This window comes from Tachypleus tridentatus, chromosome 1 (genome assembly GCF_004210375.1).
Source record: "Tachypleus tridentatus isolate NWPU-2018 chromosome 1, ASM421037v1, whole genome shotgun sequence".
NCBI lineage: Eukaryota > Metazoa > Arthropoda > Merostomata > Xiphosura > Limulidae > Tachypleus > Tachypleus tridentatus.
In genome coordinates, this window is record NC_134825.1 from 48263483 (window position 1) to 48285419 (window position 21937).

Consider the following 21937-nt stretch of genomic DNA (forward strand, 5'->3'; position numbering starts at 1 on the left):
GTGTTGTTCTTGAAATTTACTTGTATAGTAAGAAAACATGTAGATATCAGCGAAAACTTACAGAACATGACGAGTCGAGAGCGTTAACCACCTGGCCTTGCCGGGCCAAGTTCAGATTCATTGGGTAAGGTGAAAACAAAGTCATTTGTGCAGATTTCAACCGAGAATAAGCAAATAATATGATTCTTTTTGTACAGTTCCCCCGCTAGTACAGCGGTAAGTTTACGGATTTACAACGTTAAAATCAAGGGCTCGATTCCCCTCGGTGAACTTATCAGATATCCCGATGTGGCTTTGCTATAAAAAAAACATACACACTATTTCGGTAGAGAACATTTTGAAAATCACGAACTTCTTGTGTGAATTTAAAAATGCTATAAAAAGAAGAATAGGTATACAAAAATTATAGTTTCTGCTGCATTTATTGCTACAATTGCAATTAATTTAAATTATTTATTTGTGTCATAAAATGTCTTAATTATAGTTTTGTCTGTTTTTTTTTTAATTTTTTCAAATCAATTGGTTAACATCACCCACTGCCAGCTCTTGGACTACCTTTTTACCAACGGAAAGTGAGATTTACTGTATCATTATAATGTTCTCATGGCTGAAAGAGTTAACATGTTTATTTATGAGATTCGAAACCCGTCCCCAAATTGTGAGTCCAGCATTATAACAACTGGGCCTTGTCTGCCCTTTATACATAATACTTTTCATAGAATATTTATTTTTAATGAAACATATTTCAGTTGAAGTTATTTACTCTTTGACAACATGGTCAGCTGGTTAGAGCGCTCAACTCGTAATATGAGGGTTGCGAGAATGAATCATGTTTGCTCTTTCATTTGTACGGACATTTTAAAATCCTCTCAATCCAACTAGTCGTTAGTAGAAGAGTAGCCCAAGAGTTGGCGGTGGGTAGTGAGGATTAGCTGCCTTTCATCTATTTTTACACTGCTAAATTAGAGGCAGCTAGCGCAGATAGCTCTCCTGTAGCTTTGTGCGAAATTCACAAAACAAACTCTCTGACAGTTTTGATTTAACATAATATTTTGATGTCATAGATGTTAACACTAGAGGGCGCTCAAGTAAATAGGGTGTACAGATCATGTGGTCAGCTGACTAGCCTTCAAGTTATTTGAAACAATCTAAGATAGAGGTAGTGTAAGCTATGTGAAAAGTCATTAAATAAAATTAAATACGTTAATTGATCAAGACACATTCCCTTTTAACTTTCTAATCATAAAATAATGTGCAATATTGTTACTGGTGGTTAATTAACGTATTTAATTACTCTGTTCACCAGGGTGATATTTTTTGTTTGTTTGTTTTTGGTGATGACACATTGATGAAAGTCCAGCTCTCTAATTGAAAACAGAAAAAGTAAACCAGTGGTAACACAATTGCTTTATTGTTTCAGTTCGTGTAATATTAAAATTAGCGATTCGTTAGTAATATTTAATAAGGTTATTGTATATTTCGTTTTTAAACATAAGTGTTACTGTGTGATTAGTTTTGTTTACGCATAAAAAAGATTTAACAAAACATCACAGACCTTAGTAGTAGTACGAGTTTTACATACTATGTTTTGTTAATTTGTAGTCATTTTTGCAATTAAATGCTGAATTTGCATAAAAACCCGCTTCATTCTTTAAATACGCTTTAGTAATTTGACATTGAATCTTCACATATGGTGATATTAAGTAATATCAATATGCATAAGTTCTAACTTCATTAGGGTAATATTTTGAATATAAGTTGTAAAATGGGAAAATACTTATTAAAAGGTTCTTTGTTATTATACTTTTTGTGTTTAAGTAGAGTGAGTGTAAAGATTAGAAAAATTAGTTGGTTATGCATTATGGTGTTGATAATTTCAGATTAAAAATTCACAACCCATACACCATTTGAGGTCTTAAAATATAACATGGTAGGTAATCTTGTTTTAACTGACTGTTACAGGGTGTCATTTTATGTATCTTAAGGTTGTGTTAGTGAATGTTTTGTAATGCACTTGTGTGAAATGTTTTATTTCAAACTATGTTTTATTATCAGAAAAAGTATTACATGGAAACCAACAGTTTCTACAATAAACATGCAAAGCAAACAAAGAATAGATATATCTTGCATAATATTGTGATCACTTTTCAGCTCAAAAATGCAGAATTGTACATTTAGCTTCTTTTCCCACAGCAATAAATTATTGACAGGAAAACCACTACAAACTTCTCACTTTCCTTCACTGCTTGTCCACGATCAAATAGGAAGGAAACTTTTAAATGAAATACCAGCAACACTAAATGGAAAATTAGTACCTAGGTTATTAAAATATCTATATATGGAAATCATTGCTGTTACATTACTAAATCTATCCAAATAAATTAAAAACCACAAAAATATACATTATTTCTGTGTTTTTGACATGTAGCTACTCTCATGTGAAATTTGGGGTTGAGTTTGATTATAAACAATAATTATTAAGAGTTGTTCATAATCCTACTTACTTTTTTACATCTGTCATCATATAAGATTCATAACACTTGCATCATAACAATATATATATATATATATGATTCTGTATATTGTAGTATTATTAAGAATAATTTATTCAGTATGTACAGTTTCTGTCACTTTTCTGTTTTAAATATAAACTGTAGCATTTCCTAACTTCAAGGTATATTATTATCTCCAGCAGCTGTTGTAATATGTATTGAGGAGGATTATTATAATGACTACCTAGTGTGTATGTGATACTGGATAGGAAGTGTACAAAGAATATATGATATATAAACTAGGAATAACAATATGGTATAATACTTTTCAGTTTTAGATTAAAATCAAACATGAATTAGCACATGTTTTCATTATCACATTCTTGTGACTGACATGGCAGTTTGTGATTTGTAATTTAATATGCTAATAGTAATTACAAAGAGATTATGAAAACTGTGGTAAATAACTTGTTTTATGCATAGTTTGTGCAGAGTTGTTATTTTGTCAACCAAGACTAAGTGTTTTAGAAGCTGTGTTTTTGTAGGTTCCATTATATTTTCAATAGCACACACACACACAGCATTTGGTCTGAACATTGTTGTTGACAATTCATTGAATATACAATTTTTTTTTTATATTAGGTTATGTCTGCCCTGAATCATATTTTAAATATCCCTTTTCTTTTACAGTTCTTTCTCAATCCTGTAATTAACACAGTTTTCAGTATGTTCCACAACTTTGGGTTTTGACTACATGTATGTGGAAATAGTCTCAGGTGACTCACACAGGACATTATTTTAGTACAAGTAAATGTATGGAATGTCTGTCAATTTCTATTTTTGTGGAGCTCATATTATTCTTTCTTAACAAGAGTTGCATTTTAGATATATTTTCATTAGAAAACTGTATCACATACAGTGAGATATTTAATTATATACATCTTTCTCTTAAAGTGAATAAAACTTACTTTACTAGAAATGACATTCATGAGATATAATTGCTTATAACTCTTAAATGCCATTTATTGCAGTTTGTCATTTCACTGTAATTTGTTCTATAGGTGATGGAGTCATTAGAAGTGCCAGTTGACGTAGTTGAAATAAATTCTTTGAAACGCTGGAGCAAAATCACACCAAGAGATCTGCCTGATGCTAGCAATTTTGGAAATCAAGAGAAGATTCATCAGATCAGTCCATTTCCTTATAGTGAATACATCAATAAGAAAATTGTTTTATGGTGAGGAGTATGTCATGTGGAATGATGAACAAGTTTCTTATTGTAGTCAGAACTCTTTAGCATGTTTATAAATAATATACTTAAATAGTATATGCTCTTTTTTGAACATTACTGATAGTCATCCAAGGTATGAAGATCCTGAATGTCTTTTTGATTCAATATAAGTCTATATAATCATATGTAATTGCATTAAATAAAGAGTCAAAGCCATTGATTTCAGTTCTTTGGCCATTTGATTTGAGTCCATCAATCACCATTGATTTTATATGCATTGTACTATTAATGCCAAACATCTCATTCTCTAAATGTTCCAACATTATTATTTTTTTATTCCATTTAAGTGCTGAAACAACACTTGTGTTGTTTTGTTCAATCTATTTCAGGGCAGGTGATTTATCTTGTCTTCGTGCTCAAGCTATAGTAAACTCAACAAATGAGACGTTGAATGACAAAAACTCGCTAAGTGAACGCATAGTACGTCGAGCTGGTCTGCAACTTAAATTGACCTCCATACAAACATAAAAGGCAAGAGAAATGTTTCAAGAATAGCCACCGTCTGTCTGAATAGCTGTCAGATCTGCTGTTACCTGTTTTGAGTTGATATAGTTAAGCTTTCATAAAGAAAAAGAAGCATAAAAAGATGCTTTTTTACATTGTTGATATTGAAGATGTTTCATATTCTAAATATCTGTTTGTAGCCTATATTGAGTACTTGTATGCAATTCTTTTGTGTGAATAGCCCTCAAGAAGTTGCTGGGTGGTGGATCCAATTGTTATGTATGTACTTTTGTATATTTTCGATTACAATCACTCTTAGAAAATCCTGTTTATCATATACCTTTCATTATAATCCAGCTTTGGTCAGAAGCAATACTGAAGAAATTATAACTTACATAAACAACACAATTATTTACCTTCATATTAAAAAGTTAAGAACAAAGAAAGTGGAATTTCATTAGTTGAAAAGACTTAGAAGGTTATACAGCATTGCATCTGCATAATTATAATAGTACTGTTTGTTGTATGTCCGTGTAAATACTTTGCAGGGTGCAGATCAGATAGATCTTTATCAAAATTGGTATGGAGGTGTTTATTGGGTGAGTGGGGAGATGCATACAAATTTTCAGTTTTATGGTTTACAGTTTTTATGGGAGTATTTACATTTTATGTTTTTACCACTATTTCACGCTCTCTGTTGATAAACCTTCACCAAATTTGGCATGAAGGTTTGTTGAGTCTTTGGGGAGATACATACAGATTTGCAGTTTTTATGGGCCTTTTTACATTTTTTTACAATTTCATATAAGGGAGGTGACTTTCATGTCCTAAGATAACCTTTCTTTAATCATGAAGTTACATAATTACTGTCCAGGGAAATGGTATTATAGCTAATATTCAGTATAATGCACGTTAGGATTTGTAATTCTTTACGTTAAGAATAAATGTTTATTTAAATATTGGGACTTTGTATATTCATCAATTTTCTATGTGCTCTATTAAAAAATTAAGCTTGTTTATAATTTTTAAAACAATTCTTTGATTTAATACCCAACGTATAATTGAAAACATATATTTATACTATTTTCTTTCTTTTTTTTTTTCAGGATGTAGGACTGGTGAAGCCAAGCTGACCAAAGGATATAATCTTCCTGCTCAATATATAATACATACAGTTGGTCCTAAGTACAATGTTAAATACCAAACTGCTGCTGAGAGTGCATTGTTTTCAAGTTACTTCAAAATTTTACAGCTTGTAAGGTAGGTTTTTGTGTTATAATGTAGTGAAAGGATGTATTGTTTTTTAATATCTCAGCATTTTTAACTTTCAACACATATTAATCAAATAATGTCATACCTAACAAATGTTCATACTGCAGTCCTTGCAGTATCCTTTCTTTTCCTATATATATATGACAAATAAGGCCTTAATTTGGCAAAATTAACCCTATTTTTGCTGTTTACAAGCATTTAAAGTTTTTTAATACACTGTAGATGCTCACACTGAATGTTTTGTGTAATCCAAGAATTCTAGATTAAAGTTGTGTACTCATCATTAATTATATTTCATTATCCAAGTGCAAGAGTTTTAAAGATTCTTACCATTAATTTTCTAGTACATGGTATGAAATTCTATATCATATCCCATGAATATTTTGATAGTATACAGAGGTCTGTTGTATTAGAATACAATTACATCAAGTTAACAATAAAAGCGTATATTGACAATGCATATTAACAATTATTTGATTTCAGGTAAGTGAAATGCAATGACACATGGACATACCAAATTTTTAAAATCTTGTTTTGATTAACAGCACCAATTGAAAGCGACATACCTTAAATCTAATCAGTTGTTCAAGTAACAATAACTGATGATAATAGAAAATCAACTCTGTGGAACCAGTACACCTTTGTTTTTCAGCACAAATTGGTTATATGTACTAATACAGTGGTGAATTATATTCACTGACAACAAATTCTCATATTTTATCTTTTTTTTTTATCTGACTTGTTTTTTAAGAAGAAAAAAAAAGCAACAAACCTTTTGCTCTATCATTTATTTCAGATGTGTTGTAACTCCAAAATAACATCGTTTCAAATAGTTAAAAAAAAAACTTGTAAAGTGTTTACACATATTTTGAATTATATCACAAATGTATTTATAACTAAATAAATGACATTCAAGAGATAAGCATTATTTGTTTCTGAATAACAGGGATTAAAACTGCTTTAGTGGATATAGTGATAATTTTATAATTAACATAACACACTATTTAGAGACACCAAGGGATTTGTTGGTCCATCTAGACTGTCCTATTTACTAAACTAAACCAAAACTATAAAAAAATATATAAAATAATGAAAGCAAGCTCTTATCATTCAAATCTTTATCAATACTTCCCTTAAATTTACTGCTGCCATTACATATTCCAAAGGCTAACTATACTGTTAGAAAAATAAAGATGTCATAGCTGAAGATGACTCCTACACTGCTAAAGTTTGCACTTATGCCCCCTGTAGCACTATCATTTTCACCATCAAATATGAAAAAGATAATACATCAGTACTATCCTCTCCTGTTCTTTGTTTTACAAGAGAAAACAGTTTCAGAGATTTTAACCTATCTTCATATAGCAACCTTTCTATGCCAGGTATCTTCCTAATAGTCCTTTTCTGAACCCTTTTCAACAGTATAGTGTCCTTCCTAAGGTAAGAAGCTAAAGACTGGTACAGTATTCCAAATGAAGCCTAATCAGTGAACTGTTCAATTAAATTATAAGTATTTTAGCTTTGTATTCTAAAACCTAAAATACTATTTGCCTACAGTTAACAACAGTAACAACACTGCCAAATTACTTGTAATTCAAATCATAATAATGCACATGCATTAACTTATATATATTATAGTTAAAATCCATCTGTCATTTATTTGCTCAATTCACTAGATCGTCTAAATCCTTTTGTAAAGCAACAGCATTCCCTTTATAATCAGCAACACCTAAGACTTCAATATCATCTGTAAATTTAAACAACTTATTAACCATTCCATTTGTGACATTAATCTATTTTGACTGAACTCCATTTCTAACATCTCTGCACTTTCTTTCCTCCAACCACTTTTCTCTCCAATTAACCAAATTATCTCCCTGTAAAAAAAATTCTATCAGCTTTTTATGTGAACCTTGTTAAATTCTTTCTGAAAATTCAGGTGCACCAAACCTACATTCTTATCCTCATCTGTATAGGCATTAACTATTTGAAGAATGTCAAAAGCTTTGTAAGCAAATGATTTTACTTTAGTGAAACCATGTTGACTGTCCAACAAAATTCTAAACTTCATTAAATGACTCTGTAAAACATATTTTATCAGACTTTCTAAAAATTTTTCCCACAACTGATGACTAATAAACTTATAATTAGTTGGGCAATTTTTATCAAATCACTTTAAAAGAGGAGTGACATTAGTTAACTTCCAGTCCTCTGTCATTTGTTTACTGTTCAATGACTTACAAAAATAATAGCAGGTGGCTGACATATCCAGTACTTAACCTTCAAAATTCCTGGGAAAATATTATCTGAGCCAGGAGTCTTATTATTCTTTAAACATCCCAATTTTTTCTTAACCAGTAAATAATTAACGTGATCATCTTGTTCAGTCCTGTTTCCATCTCTCAACTGTTTGGAATGTCTAATAAATCTTCATTAGTAAAACCTGAAAAAAAAAACAATTTTATAACCCAGCCTTCTCAAAATCATCAGATTTTATCATCAGGTTCCATCACACAAATCTGTAACTGAATTGTATTATCTTTCTAGAAGCTGTATAGATTTTATCTCATCAAAAATACCTCAACAATACAGAATATTAAGACCATGTAACATTCATACACTATACATTAATTTAGAAAGTTATAGCATTCATTTTTTTTATAGGGAACATTCATTGATGTCAGTAGGACTTTGTGTTATCAACTCTGTGAGAAGAGGCTATCCTCCACACGAAGGTGCACATATTGCATTAAGTAAGTATTTGTCTAACACATTCTTAAATGTGATAAGAATATGCTTTCCTGTTGTTTTTTTCATTATCTGTTTTACCAAATATCTTTTTAGAAATGCTTGTTTAATCAGTAACTTAATAAGCATCAGATTAACCTTTAGGTTTATTAATAAGTCATTTTATCAGTGAATGTAGAAAGTTACTTAACAATCAATTGATTTAGTAACTATTTTAGCCTGTGTTAGTAAGTAACTGTCTCTTGAGTTGCAGTTGACTGTTTGTGAATTATCTCACCAATTGGTTTAGTAAGTAACTACCTCATCATAAGGTTTAGTAAATAACTATCTAACTTGTTGGTTTAACTAACTATTTCACCACTTGCAATACTAACTGTGTATGACTTGTCTAAGTTTGTTATCAGTTATTATTGTGATTTTTAACCAATTGTTTTAGTGTCACCAACTGACACTGATTAACTAGTGACTTAGTATATGTAATTGTTATTTATATTTGTGTGTGTGAGTGTGTGTGATAATAATGCTTATTAATTTAAATTAGTAATATTTTATAAGATGAAACATCTGTCAGATCCTTCAAATCTCAATACGAAGAATCAGTCAACCTCTCACAATTTATTATTTGGGTGAGACCTGAGGTATCAATTATGACTGGTGGTTAAGTTTTCCACATGAAAAATGGTAACACATACAATTAAATAAAGGTGTGTATTAAAGAATGATTTGCCATGTATTATAAAATATAATGATCTAGATTCACATAATACGTTTGTACGAGTATGTAAAGTTGTATTATGTCCATATTTTTAGGATAGTTGAATCAATTATCTCTTCACATTGGGAAGAGCTTCATGTTGTGGGTCCTACTGTAATATTGAAGGATGAAGCCAAAGAAGAAGGCTATAATAAGAGGAAATGTGGTCTTAAGAATTGCTAACTGCAATGATGCAAAAAACAATTAATGCTAAATTGGCATAAAACAGTAGAAAGGTGACAACATTATACTACATGAATTAAAAAAATCCATATTGACCAAACATGTTTTGTGAACCATGGTTTTTTATGACAGTCAGAGATAATAACAAACCAAGGCTACCAAAATGTTGGATGAGTTTGAATGGTCTTAGTTCATGCAGTATAATCACATAGTTTACTGCAAGTTTATGCATACATTTGTAACATATGGCATGACTTAAACCTATGTTTTGCTATAGTAGTGTTTTTGGTTTTAGAACTTAAAACAAGGAAGAAGTGAAATACCTATTGTATCAATAGACAACTAGCTTGATTAATTAACTTAATTGATCATGTATGAGCATCATTTTCATTAATTAGTGTCAGGTAAAATGATTAGTTAGCTTAGGTTATGATTATATTAAATTAATTGAAACTAATGTTTTTTATTATTGCAACTATCCTATCCAAGTCTCCTGTTAGAATAATTGGTTGGTTGAATATATTAGATTAATGAGCCCAAGAATTAACTGATGAATGAATTCCACTAATGTGCTATAATAGTTTTGAGTATAAAGAGGTAGTTTTTAATTTTTGGATACAGAATTAAAAGGAAAAATATTTTATATTTTTATATGTTAATGAAATTGACAATGTTTTTACAACATTTAATTATTTGCTAATACATGTTTTAAGAGAATGATACAATGGTGCTTAATATGATAGCAGGATTTTATATTAAAATTTATCAGAAATGATTGTTATGACTTGTGTGTATCATTGAGTTGTTAAAGTATTAATTCAGAAATGTGCATTACTTGAATTTATTATGATAAAGTGTAAAGGAAACTATGGTTATGAATATTATTGTATTTTAACTCATGTTATAGGAACTGTACGGAGGTTTATAGAAAAGTTTGGGGAAGATATTGAAGTTGTTGTATTTGCTGTGGATGATGTGGATGTGGGAATATATGACCTCTTGATGCCTCTTTACTATCCACGTTCCAAAATAGAAGAAGAATATGCAATGTATTATCTTCCCCCAGATGTGGGTGGCATCAATGGAGAACCTTTCCTACCTGAGAGACAAATCCGTATTGTTGATAAACCATTCCATGACGAAGATGGTGAGCATGATAAATTTTTATATTAACATTCTTTTAGATGATCTGTAAGTAGATCGAGGTATCCCCCCATCCTTTTAACCTGCTTTAACAAACTCTTAGATATCTCATATACATCTCAAGTAAAATTAATGTACTTCAAAATTCCAGACTTGTTGTGGAAAAGCTTATGAAATTTGTTATGCTTAAGAAGATGGACAATAAGTTTTCTGAGCTGTGGGACATTTTGGCCCTTCAAAGATGTCCTGACTCCCATCCTCTCTCATCAAACAGAAAATATAGTTCTAAATTTAGTCTTGATCTCGTAAATACTCATCAGTCCTTTTCTTAAACTCATTTAAGGTTTCCACCTTTACCATTAAATTGCATTTCATTTCTCAGATTTATTGTGCTGTCAGAAAAATAAAATTACTGCCAAATTGAATTTGTGTTCAACTGTTTTCCATATGTTAACTTTGTGCTATTTTGTTCTAAGGCCCAGAGAATTCAACAAAAAGAATTGTATTAACTAATGCCTCAAGATTTTTTTTCATACTCATAATTAAAGGATTACCATATAAATTATGCACATAATTTATGTTATGATAATCCACATGTACAATATAAAATGTATCATAATCAAACACCATCTGCCATGTGTTTGTTTTACTAATTGATTGATCTTAGTTTCTCTGTAAACTTAGAGCATCTTTGTTTCAGCCAACTAGACCTTTTGGCTTGCATTTTGTAATTTTGCATCTGATTGAGCCAGTTCACTTCAATTCCTGGCTTAAGTAATAATCAGGAGTTTTAATGTTTTTTAGACAGAAAAAAAATGAATCTTGTTGCAAGAAAAGAAAAGCTGAAATTTGTAATAGGTTTACTTGGCTAGATGTCAAAGAAATTTGTAAAAAGCATTTTGTAACATGTTTATAATGCTATTATGATTGCACATTCATTTTTATCTATGGGTGCTGTGGTGTATTGTTTAAGGATATTGTCTTCAATGTTTATTTATTTAATGGATATGTTATTTTGTAAAGTTATTGTCTCTGATGTACTTCCCTTGAGCTATCTTATGCTTGTTTTAGAGTAGAACAGTTGGCAGATATCTCTGATCTAGACCTTCGGCTGAAATTAGTTGGGTCTTATAGTTGAGATGTTTAATAATGTATTACAGTGAAAATATATCAAACAAAGAAAAATGGAATATGTTTGTTAGTCTGCTTAGAATGACTATCAGGTAGGTTAAATTATGTTCATGTGTTCTTAAAGTAGTCATTTTCAATTAAATAATTTGGTATTTGTATTTCTTCTTAACCTTATTATTTCTCTGTATTTACGAGTTAATTTTCTATTAATGTGCACATCTTTTAACTGCCTGCTAATTATGTAATATTAAATATGGTTTATTCTTTTACCTTTTAATTTGCCATTCTGATTTGTTATTTTCTTTTTATTCTGAACTTTCAGCATAATTCCTGCAATTAATTTTCATTCATTTACTTGAAAATAATTTCTATATTCTATTTTTTCTTTACCCTTTCATTTTGTAGATTTAGAACAAAGTGTTGATTTAGCAAAGCAACTAGAGTCTTCAGTCAATGTTGGAAAGACATCTTTTGCAAAAATGCATGGAGATGTTGATAAGAGGAGAACCAGTTCTCAGAAAGTTAGTTTCAATCCCGATACTCTAATAACAGAAGTACAAAGAAAGAACAAGTATGTAAATACTTGATTGAAGAATGTTGTATTTTACTAATAATGTATTTATTGATAGAAGAGAGCTGTCCTGTTGTGGTTAAGGCTATATTTATAGAAAATAACTGGATTTTGCAGCTGTTTAAGCTGTCTGTTACTAGAAGTAGTTATTTTGTTGCTGTTAACACTGTTTGTTAAGAGAAAGGATGTGTTTTATTGCTGTTAAAACCACACACTAATAGAAGTGATTTATTTCATTGCTGGTAAAGTTATATGTTAACCCCTAAGCTGCAGAATTTTTTTTACTGAAAATGACAGTGCAGAGTGGAACATTTTTTCCCAGAATTTTATAATTTTTTATTTTTATATGTTTCATTTGTATTATGTAATATTAGTATGTGTATATATATACTGAGAGGCATTGAAAAGGCAGCAATGTACATACAGTTAAACAATTTTAATATCCTAGATTAAACATAAGTTTTGAATGTACATATCATGAAATCATCATGTCTTTGCACTACACAATATTCAAATTTGATTAGAAACTGCACACAAGCAGTTTAAGCAGGATTTCAACATCCAGAACACTAATGATGAGTATGTCCTCTATTTGCCATGAGAAGAGCCTGGATTCTGCATGGCATTGATGGCATCAGGTTGTCAACCTGCCTTTGGGAGATGATGTCCCACTCATCCAGAAGTGCTGCACGTAGTTCAGTGAGAGAGCTGGGAACAGGATCCTGATGATGGATGTGCTGATCCAGAATGTCCCAGAGATGCTCAGTGGGATTCATATCAGGCAGATATGGAGGCCAGTCCAAAACATTCATAATGTTCTCATTCAAACAATTTGTACACACCCTTGCTGTGTGCAGATGTGCATTGTCATACGTAAAGGTGCACCCAAAATGTGCTGCGACCCTGGCTGGTGTCATCCCTGTCACTAGCATCCCGACCCCTTGATCTCTACTTTCTTGCATCTGTGGCATCTTCCTTTGTGGTGAAATTAATCTTTTAAAACCTGGCATTTTATAGGCTGAAGGAACAGTGTGTACTGCATAAAAAAGTTTTTCCATACTCTCATATTATGTACAACAGCAAGGGATGGGTAAGTTTTGACTGGTTTAAATATTGACACATGATCACAGTAATTAAAATTATCTGAACTACTCAATTGTTTTCAGAGAATACTCATGAGTAGAATGCAGGTGTGGTTGCACTGTTATTGCTCAACCTGTATGAAACAACTCATTTTATTATTTGTTGCATTTTTAGTGTCGCTCAGTATGTATATCTACATATGTAAATGAAAATTGCATGTAATTTTTTAAAAAGTAATTCAGCATGCTATGAGCCAATTATATCAATGAAAATAACTTATCAACCAATCAAAATTTAGTAATCAGTTGGGTGCAGTCAGCAGGCTGTTGCTCGAAAGAAATTAAAGTGTGGTGTGTTTCACAATTGCTTTTTTAGTTTACAGTAGCATCATGTGGTGTGTTCTGCAACTAAGGTGTTAATAAAAACAACTGCCCTATCCATATTGGTAGACAAGAGATGTCTTGGTGGTGGTGTTATTGTGTATTGATAGAGTTGAGTTGTAATGATTCTGGTAATTATACTTGGTAATTGAAAAAAGCTGTCCATTTGGTTAACTCTGTAAAGTTATAGAAGTTGTCATGCTTAGAGCTGGGTGATTTAATCAGTAATCCACAAGCAGCAATTACACTGACTAGTGTACATAAACTAATTGATTCATCAAAATGAATATTTCTGATTATTACATCTTTCAGTTATATAAGGTTGATTAATTTAAATTAGTACTAACTCTTCTGCCCTGAGCATCCTTTACTGTGCATATCACAAAGCCTGTGTTTTATATTCAAACTTTTATTAAGCTACTTTTTGTTTGTCATACCATTTAGTATAGTATAAAATATTAGCTAATAATTCATAATTTAACAGTATATAAGTTTTAAGTACTTGTACTTAATTCTACAATGCAATATTAAAAAAGATCTTGAATTTCCCCTGGTGTGACAGACATGACACATTTTCTCTGGGCAACTCATCTTCTCTATTTTATCCACTAGTTCTTGAAAAAGTATGAAATTAAACATATATTACTTGCTATAAAATCATCATTGCTCAATGAAACCACAATTTGTATACATATACTGTATTTTATGTCTTGTAAGATGCACTTTTTTCTTTAAAAATACATTGAAAAATTCCCATATATATTCCATGACAAAAGTGATGGGGTTAAGGCAAGAGGTTAGCTTATGGTTTACTCAAAATGGCCTCTCATACAGATCATATCTCATTATTTACCAATTATAAGTATTTTCAAGAGCATAAAACATTAAATTTAACTAATGTTGTTGATATACTGTACAGAATATGATGTATTTGACTGTTTGTACTCAGTAAGTTGAAAAATGTCAAGTATGCATCAAGGTGTTGATTGCTGAGTGAAAATATGTTTTTTTAGAATTGTCTTTTCAGAATTAGAGTGCTTCTTCCATGATGTAGCATCTTACAAGGCATAAAATATGGTAATTTTTATATGCAGAAAGTATAATATGTTTGAAAAGCTGTTAGGTCTAGATGTAGGTTAGAGTCTGGGTGGTGATTTCAAATGATTTTGGGACATGCTTGACAGGGATATTATGTGATATGAAACTTGTATCTTTTTAACTTGGTCATGTGTTGATTAACAGGTAAAAATTGTATAGCTAACACAAGTATTTAACCATATTGGCTCCAGCACTTGTACCATTTTTTATAAACTATTTCAAACATATTTCATCAACATTTGCTCCCCAAAATGGTATATTCCATATATGATACAAACTTTTTGGAGTTACGCTTATCAATAACTTGTTTAAAAAAAATCAAAACATGAGATTCATAACTGTCATGTTTTTATGTGTATAAACTGCAAAATGTGTTTTTATGCATTTTCTTTTAAATTTGTTTCAAATTCCCTTCAGCTTTAGAATTTTGTAACACTAAAAGGTAATGTTACCTTACAAAACACATTTTGCAGTTGTGGATATGACTGTTATCTTAATAGAAACTGTTTCTCTTAGACCCATACTTTGAATATGCTCTGTGGCATTTTTTATGATAGGAACTGCACATAGTTTGTCACACAATATCCATGTGAATTATGTACCATTTTGAAACTCTGTTTACAAGAGATGGAACAATTTAAGTATTATAACTGTGCAAATATCACTACTTTTTTTTAGTTTTAAGTGCTGATGAAGAACAGAAACTATTATGTAAAGAGAATAAACAACTTCAGAAAATAACTTGAATTATTTGTACCCCATCTTTTGGCTTATGCCTTTATCAACGGTCTGTGAATGTCATAGGTTACAAAACTGATCTTATATGACTGTAACCAAAAATAAAATACAGCTACGACAATATAATAGAAGTGTACATGATAAAAGTATTGAACAGTCTTGAGTTGTTGATCATAAAAATGGAGCAAATGCTATAATAACATAAAACAGATTAAAATCAGAATGATAAATAAAATTAATAATAATAAAATGTTAAAGGGGTCAGTCATGTACCTACTAACTCTTTTGCTATGGGCTTGGTGTAATATACATGAGTTTGTCTACATATTTGCACACATTAAGTATTTGCACTATAACAGTGGTTCCCAATCTGTGTGCCATGGTGACCTGATGTGCTATGGGATATTTCAAATTTTTGAAGGAAACAGTGATATCGACATCTCTCGGACACCACACAAACTCCTAGCTCGAGGCAGTTCACAGTTTTAACAGTAGATCACACCACATTCCTTTCAATGACATTCTCAAATGTTTGAGATATGTTTTTGTTCTATTGTACTTTCAATTATGCTAGTAACTTCTCGAACTTTCTTGTTTCTTAGACTTTGTATATAAATACCTGTTGACTCTTTGGGTTCATTAATAATCGAAATAACTCGAGGGTGTCATGGTCAAGTGCCTGTAAGGTCTAGTGAAGTTCAGTGAATTATTTAGTTGATTTTTAGTCCCTGGGCATAAAAATGGAAAGATTTTTGAACATTAATAAGAAGTGTGGGAGTGAAGAATAGGATGGCAAACCACAGACCAGTGGCAAAGTTATGAAGAAATGGAAATATGGTGACAGTTATCTAGATTTTGGTTTTACTTTGGTAGATGTCAATCATGAAGAGTGTCTGCAGCATATATTATGTCCAAAAGTTTTGGCTCCAGAGTGCATGCTTCCAAGTAAACTAAAATTCCATTTAAAGACCAATCATCACAACATGGCTAGTAAATCCTATGAGTATTTTACCAGAAAGGTAACAGAATTGAAAGAACAAAAAGTTATATTTTTGAAACAAGCATTAATACCAAGCAATACTTTGTTAGCATCCTACAAGGTGGCATATAGAGTTGCAAAATGTAAAAAGCCTCACACAATCACAAAAGAACTGATTTTAACAGCTGCAGTGGAGATGGTGAACATTATAGTTGGTAAATCTGTGGGAAACCTGCTTTAAGGTGCCTTTATCCAATAATACAATAAGTTGTAGAATCCAACACATGGTTGAAGATCTCAATGATCAGCTAATTGAAAAAAATGAAATGGAAGGAGTTCAAGTCACAGCTAGATGGGGCAACATATAGTAACAAGGGTGCTCATTTCATTTGTTACACACGATTTGTAGATGGTGACAAAATTGTGAAAGACCTTCTCTTTTGTAAAAGTAATCACTGCATGTGCAAAGGCTCAAGACTTGTTTCAGATCCTTGAGACTTTTATCTGTGAAAACAACTTAGGTTGGACTAAGTGCATTAGCATCTGTACCAATGGTGGTCGCTCTGTCCAGCTGTTATGGAGTATTGCAGACACTCGTGAAGCAAAGCTCTTGATGCACCGTGGACCCACTTCATAATCCACAGGGAAGCCCTTGAGTCAAAGCACCTGAGTCCTTCATTGAACCTAGTCTTGAAAAGTGTGTTGAAAGTAGTGAACTTTATAAAAACTCAGCCACAGAAAGCAAGGTTTTTGAAAAATTGTGTGAGGATATGGGATCTGAATGCACATCTTTGTTGTACTACTGTAGTTCACAATGGCTTTCCCATGTATTCAAATTATGACAGTAACTCTACTATTATCTCAAAGAAGAAGAAAACAAATGTGCTAAAAGCTTTTTGGATACTGATTTTTTGTCAAAATTAACATACCTGTGTGATATCTTCAAAAAACTGAATGCATTGAATCTCTTTGCAGGGAAGCAACACACACATTCTGAAACTTGCAGAAAAGGTTTCAGCCTTCAGAAAAAGTCACTACTATGGAGAAGAAAATGAATGAAGATGGTGGCAAAGACTATTTCCCCCTGTTGCAGCTGTTTGTTACATCCAATGGAGTTTATTTGACTCACAAACTAAAATCTGTTTTTGAGGAGCACCTAACACAGGTCAGTGACTGGTTTGAAAATCACTTTCTAGAAGACATGGAGAAGTTTACATGGATCCAAGACAGGCTTCATTTGAATACCTATGCAGAAGAAGAAAACCTTATTGAGCTGTCTTGTGACAAGACTTTTAAAACAATTTGGCAACATGGAACTAACTGAGTTTTGGATATTAGTAAAAGATGAATATCCACTGCTAAGTGCTAAAGCTTAGGGAATCCTACTTCCATTTGCAACATCATATCTCTGCAAACCTGGGTTTTCAGTGTTTGCTGTAATAAAAGGAAGTGCTGTGCGAAAATCAATGTGGAACAGAAAATGAGGGTGGCAGTATCCAATCTGATTACAAGGTTTGAGAAGCTGCAGTGCCCAACAGGTGCACACATTCCATTAGTAATTGTGGTTGTTTAAAAATGAAATAAAAATATTGTTTTTACTTTCAATTTGCATGTATTATTCTTTCAAATGGCTACTAAGTTGTTAGAACCATAATGACTTATTAAGTATTGAGTTGTTTGGACCAAACTACTTAATAAACAGAACTATTAGTGTTGCCAAGGGGCACCAGGAAAACATTGCTGAAACACTAAGAGTGCCATGAACTGAGAAAGTTTGGGATATGCTGCACTATAACTTTTCATACAACATGTGTATCTTCACAAAATTTGGTAGACTTTTAGTCATGATTACAAAAATTTTGTATTCAAAAAATCAGATTTTATAATGAAATATTTTTTGTTAAAAATTTGTTTGTGAAAGTAGTCTGTTTCAAGTCTGAGTGAAAAGAGATTTCATATAATGATTAAAAAGTCTATTCCTCGTACCAAAAATCTAAAATATTTGCATAATCTCTAGAACGTCCTAAATATATTTCAAATCTAACTTTTCATTAAGGCTTTATATTTTGTTATTTTCTATACTCTGACTATGTGGGGTTGGTCAAGCGACAGATTCCATTAGGAAATAAATATAAATTATCCTTTTTTAGTGCTAGAATGACTACATATTATAACATGAAAATACAAATGTTTAATCTAAATAGCTTAAGTCTCATAAGGCTTTATATTTACATATATATTTATTATTTTTTAATATATTGGCCTTCCAGTCATGCCTAGATGGCATTACATAACTTGCATTGACATGGTGCACACACATTCATGTTATGTATCCTGTAATATAAAACTTACCTTTTGCCTTCCGTGTTTTAGCTATATTTTAGTGGACTAGTATAATAGAGTCCTGTCTCAATTATTATATGATATATAGATTATTACAATTTAGAACTAAATTATTAAACTTATTTTTCTTAAAATATGGAACAATAAATCAAAAAGCAAAGCAGACAATTATCTCTTCTCGCTACAACCTTTGTACTCAGTTGCTAAGCCTTTTAAAATTTTGCATGTGGTGGATATCAAAAAATATTTTTTAGGTTTTGTATATACAGTTGAATCACCAAGAAATCATAAACAACTATATATTGATACCATAGAATTCTACTATAATTTAGCTTAGTAACTGAGATGTATTTAGATTTTAAAACATATGAAACTTCGAGTAAACTAAAGACACAACCCACCTCCTTGAAATTGTGGATAAAAAGAATATGGTAGCCTTTTCACAGATTAAAGTGGTTAAGAAAACCACTCTGGGGACATTCTAAGCTGTTGATTGGGTATTCACATGTCATATATTGAAGTCAGTGTATACAAGGAACCGTTTTGAAAAATGGAAAGAGGTGAGTGAGACCACTGTGTTTAATTTAGTACATAAGCCATATTTCAGCAAAAGAAAAAAATATAAAGTTCTTATTTTATATTCTCACTTGTCAATATTGGTAATTTGAGTTCCTAATTTGTACAAAACTATAGACTTGGTATTTTAACATCACAAACATCTAATTTTACACAGTGCTGCATTCAACATACCATGTGACACACTAAAATCTATATTTAGATGTGTTATTCTAATATTTACTTTTAAATTGAGAAATTAACTCTTATAATATTAAACTTTGATAAAGTGTAAATATCTGCTGGCATTAGGTGTTAGGTAAAATGGTTGTGTTATGTGATTGATTACTTGTAACTGTTCTTCAAGCATTTTCCAGACCAGTTATAAGTCTTATAATTTTTTATGGTATTCATTAGTCTATTACTGTTACCTCATACTTCATTAATATTATATTATGGATATGTGACTGCTGTATTTGTTTTCATAAATAAGTAAAATTTTTTTTTGTTTGATGGTAAGCACAAAACTCCACAATGGGCTATCTTTACTATAGTATCAGTGGGTATTGATACTTAATTCTTAGCATTATAAGCCTGAAGACTTACTATTGTGCCACCAGGTGTATATAAATAAATAGTCAGAACTGGTTAGTAGCAAAGTATTACGATTAGTGACAGTACCTCTAAGTAGAGTATATTCAGCAGTTCAGATTTGTCCTTTCAATTCAGTGTAAGTAAATATACAAATTTTGTGACAATTTTATTTTGTATCTAATTTTTTTCAAGCAGGAAAAGAGAAAACATAAAATAAGTTTATGAATGTTTAGTAACTTCAAAGTGTTTTAATGTGTAAAATGAAGCATTGGGCATTATTGGAAAAGTACTGATTTATGTCTTAAATTTTAACACTTTTTTTGTCACAGAATGCCATTGATTTATTATGTACAAATGCAAGAATTAAACATGATGCTACATTAACAAAACATACAAAAATTGTAGTTTTAGTGCAACAGGACTCGGAAGGTTGAATAAATAAAGTTATAAAAGAAGTGTAGGAGGTAACTATTTTTGTCAATATAAGAACATTATTTCACAGAAATTGTTGGCAAATTTAAAAACAAAAATGATTGACAGATAATGTAAACCACAAAATTTATTCTGTTGATAACTGACAAATTTGAACAACAGGGCCAATGTTATTGTAAATTTGATATGTTAAAAACTTAAAGCTCATAGACTTACTGTTTTTTTATTTGAATGTGACAATGTACATTTTCCAAGTTTGGTTGTTTAAAATAATTAACCTTTATTCAAGAAAATATTAGCCCTACTTCAGATTTTAGAAATATAAATAGTTAATCTAACTTATTGTTCCAATGATTGTAATGGTGCTAAGAAATCACAACAAAGATTTCTTGTACAGCTATGATTTACTGTGTATCTCAAATTAGTTTGTTGTTGTTTTTTTGCTATTTTATTATTATTGTCTTTCCCACTGACAATATAAACATGCCATAAATTACATTAAACATTTTGATTTATTCACATATTTTGTGGCCAGGTGGTTAGGGCACTCAACTCACAATCTGAGGGTCATGAGTTTGAATTCCTGTCACACCAACCTTGCTCTCCTTTTTAGACATGGGAATGTTATAATGTGTCAATCAATCCCATTATTCATTGGTAAGAGTGTTGATGGTGGGTGGTGATGACTAGCTGACTTTCTTTTAGCCTTACACTGCTAAATTAGGGAAAGCTAGTGTGGCTTTGCATGAAATTTAAAAACAAAACACTTGTTTTGCATACTTCATTTATTATCACCTGGCACCAACTTGTATACATATTTGAATACTAATGGGTAATTTTGGCTTTATTAAATGCTCTTAATAATCTTGGATCAGTTATGTTATTTAAAGCTTGAATACTAGAGTTAAATATTTAGAAATACAGAATTACATACCCTGATTGAAAATGATTACTATTTTCTACTTATAAAAATTAGAATGCATTGTTTAGTCAAAAGGGTATCCTCATTTTAAACAGTATTTTAGCCATAATAATTTGGTAAATATTTATTTTGATACAAAAATAAAGTAATATTTGGATCCTATGAGTTACATACTGCCTCTTATATGAAAAGTATTAGGGGAAAATATTGTCACTAAATAACAAAGCTAAGTAGGGCTGGCTACTGAACTTGAAAAAAAGGAGACAAACAAGATAAGGATGGAGATGGACATATCACTTGATCTGGCTATCGATCACATAGCAGACTAAGCTGCCTCAACTCTACATGGAGAATAAAATCCTTACATTAATCACTTCCCCACTCTGTCTATCAAAATCTTGGTGTTTGAAGTAAAGCAGAAACCATTTCATAGTTACCTTGTTTCTAAAAAGAGGCAGATTCCAGAATTATTCTGTATGCCAACCATACATTATGAAAAGGGTGTCCAGTTATTATTCATGCAGATGGCACTGATATGTTTGTTCTAGGCCACAGTATTAACATGATAGTATATATGATCATGACTGTTAGTAAAGGATCAAAAAAAGTAACTGATCAAACTATGCATGATCATTTACAACTTGAAAAACATATATTGCAAAGAAATAAATGTCAAATACTTCTTAAAATCCCTTATTGGCTTCCATGAATTTAGTGGATGTGACTGTGTCTCATCTTTTTGTGGAAAAGGAAGGCTAAACCATGGAAACTGGTCACATAAAAT

The 21937-nt window shown here is 31.0% G+C and overlaps 1 protein-coding gene across 1 annotated transcript in view; it reads left to right on the forward strand.

The window, feature by feature from the left end:
* Window positions 1-1244: 1244 nt before the first annotated feature.
* Window positions 1245-21937, forward strand: part of LOC143222018 (protein GDAP2 homolog) — a 39326-nt gene continuing 18633 nt past the window's right edge. The window contains 8 exon segments of the mRNA XM_076485264.1: window positions 1245-1383; window positions 3554-3729; window positions 4113-4228; window positions 4231-4254; window positions 5334-5487; window positions 8164-8252; window positions 10092-10331; window positions 11864-12029. Coding sequence (XP_076341379.1) covers window positions 3557-3729; window positions 4113-4228; window positions 4231-4254; window positions 5334-5487; window positions 8164-8252; window positions 10092-10331; window positions 11864-12029 — 962 coding nt within the window. The 5' untranslated portion in view covers window positions 1245-1383; window positions 3554-3556.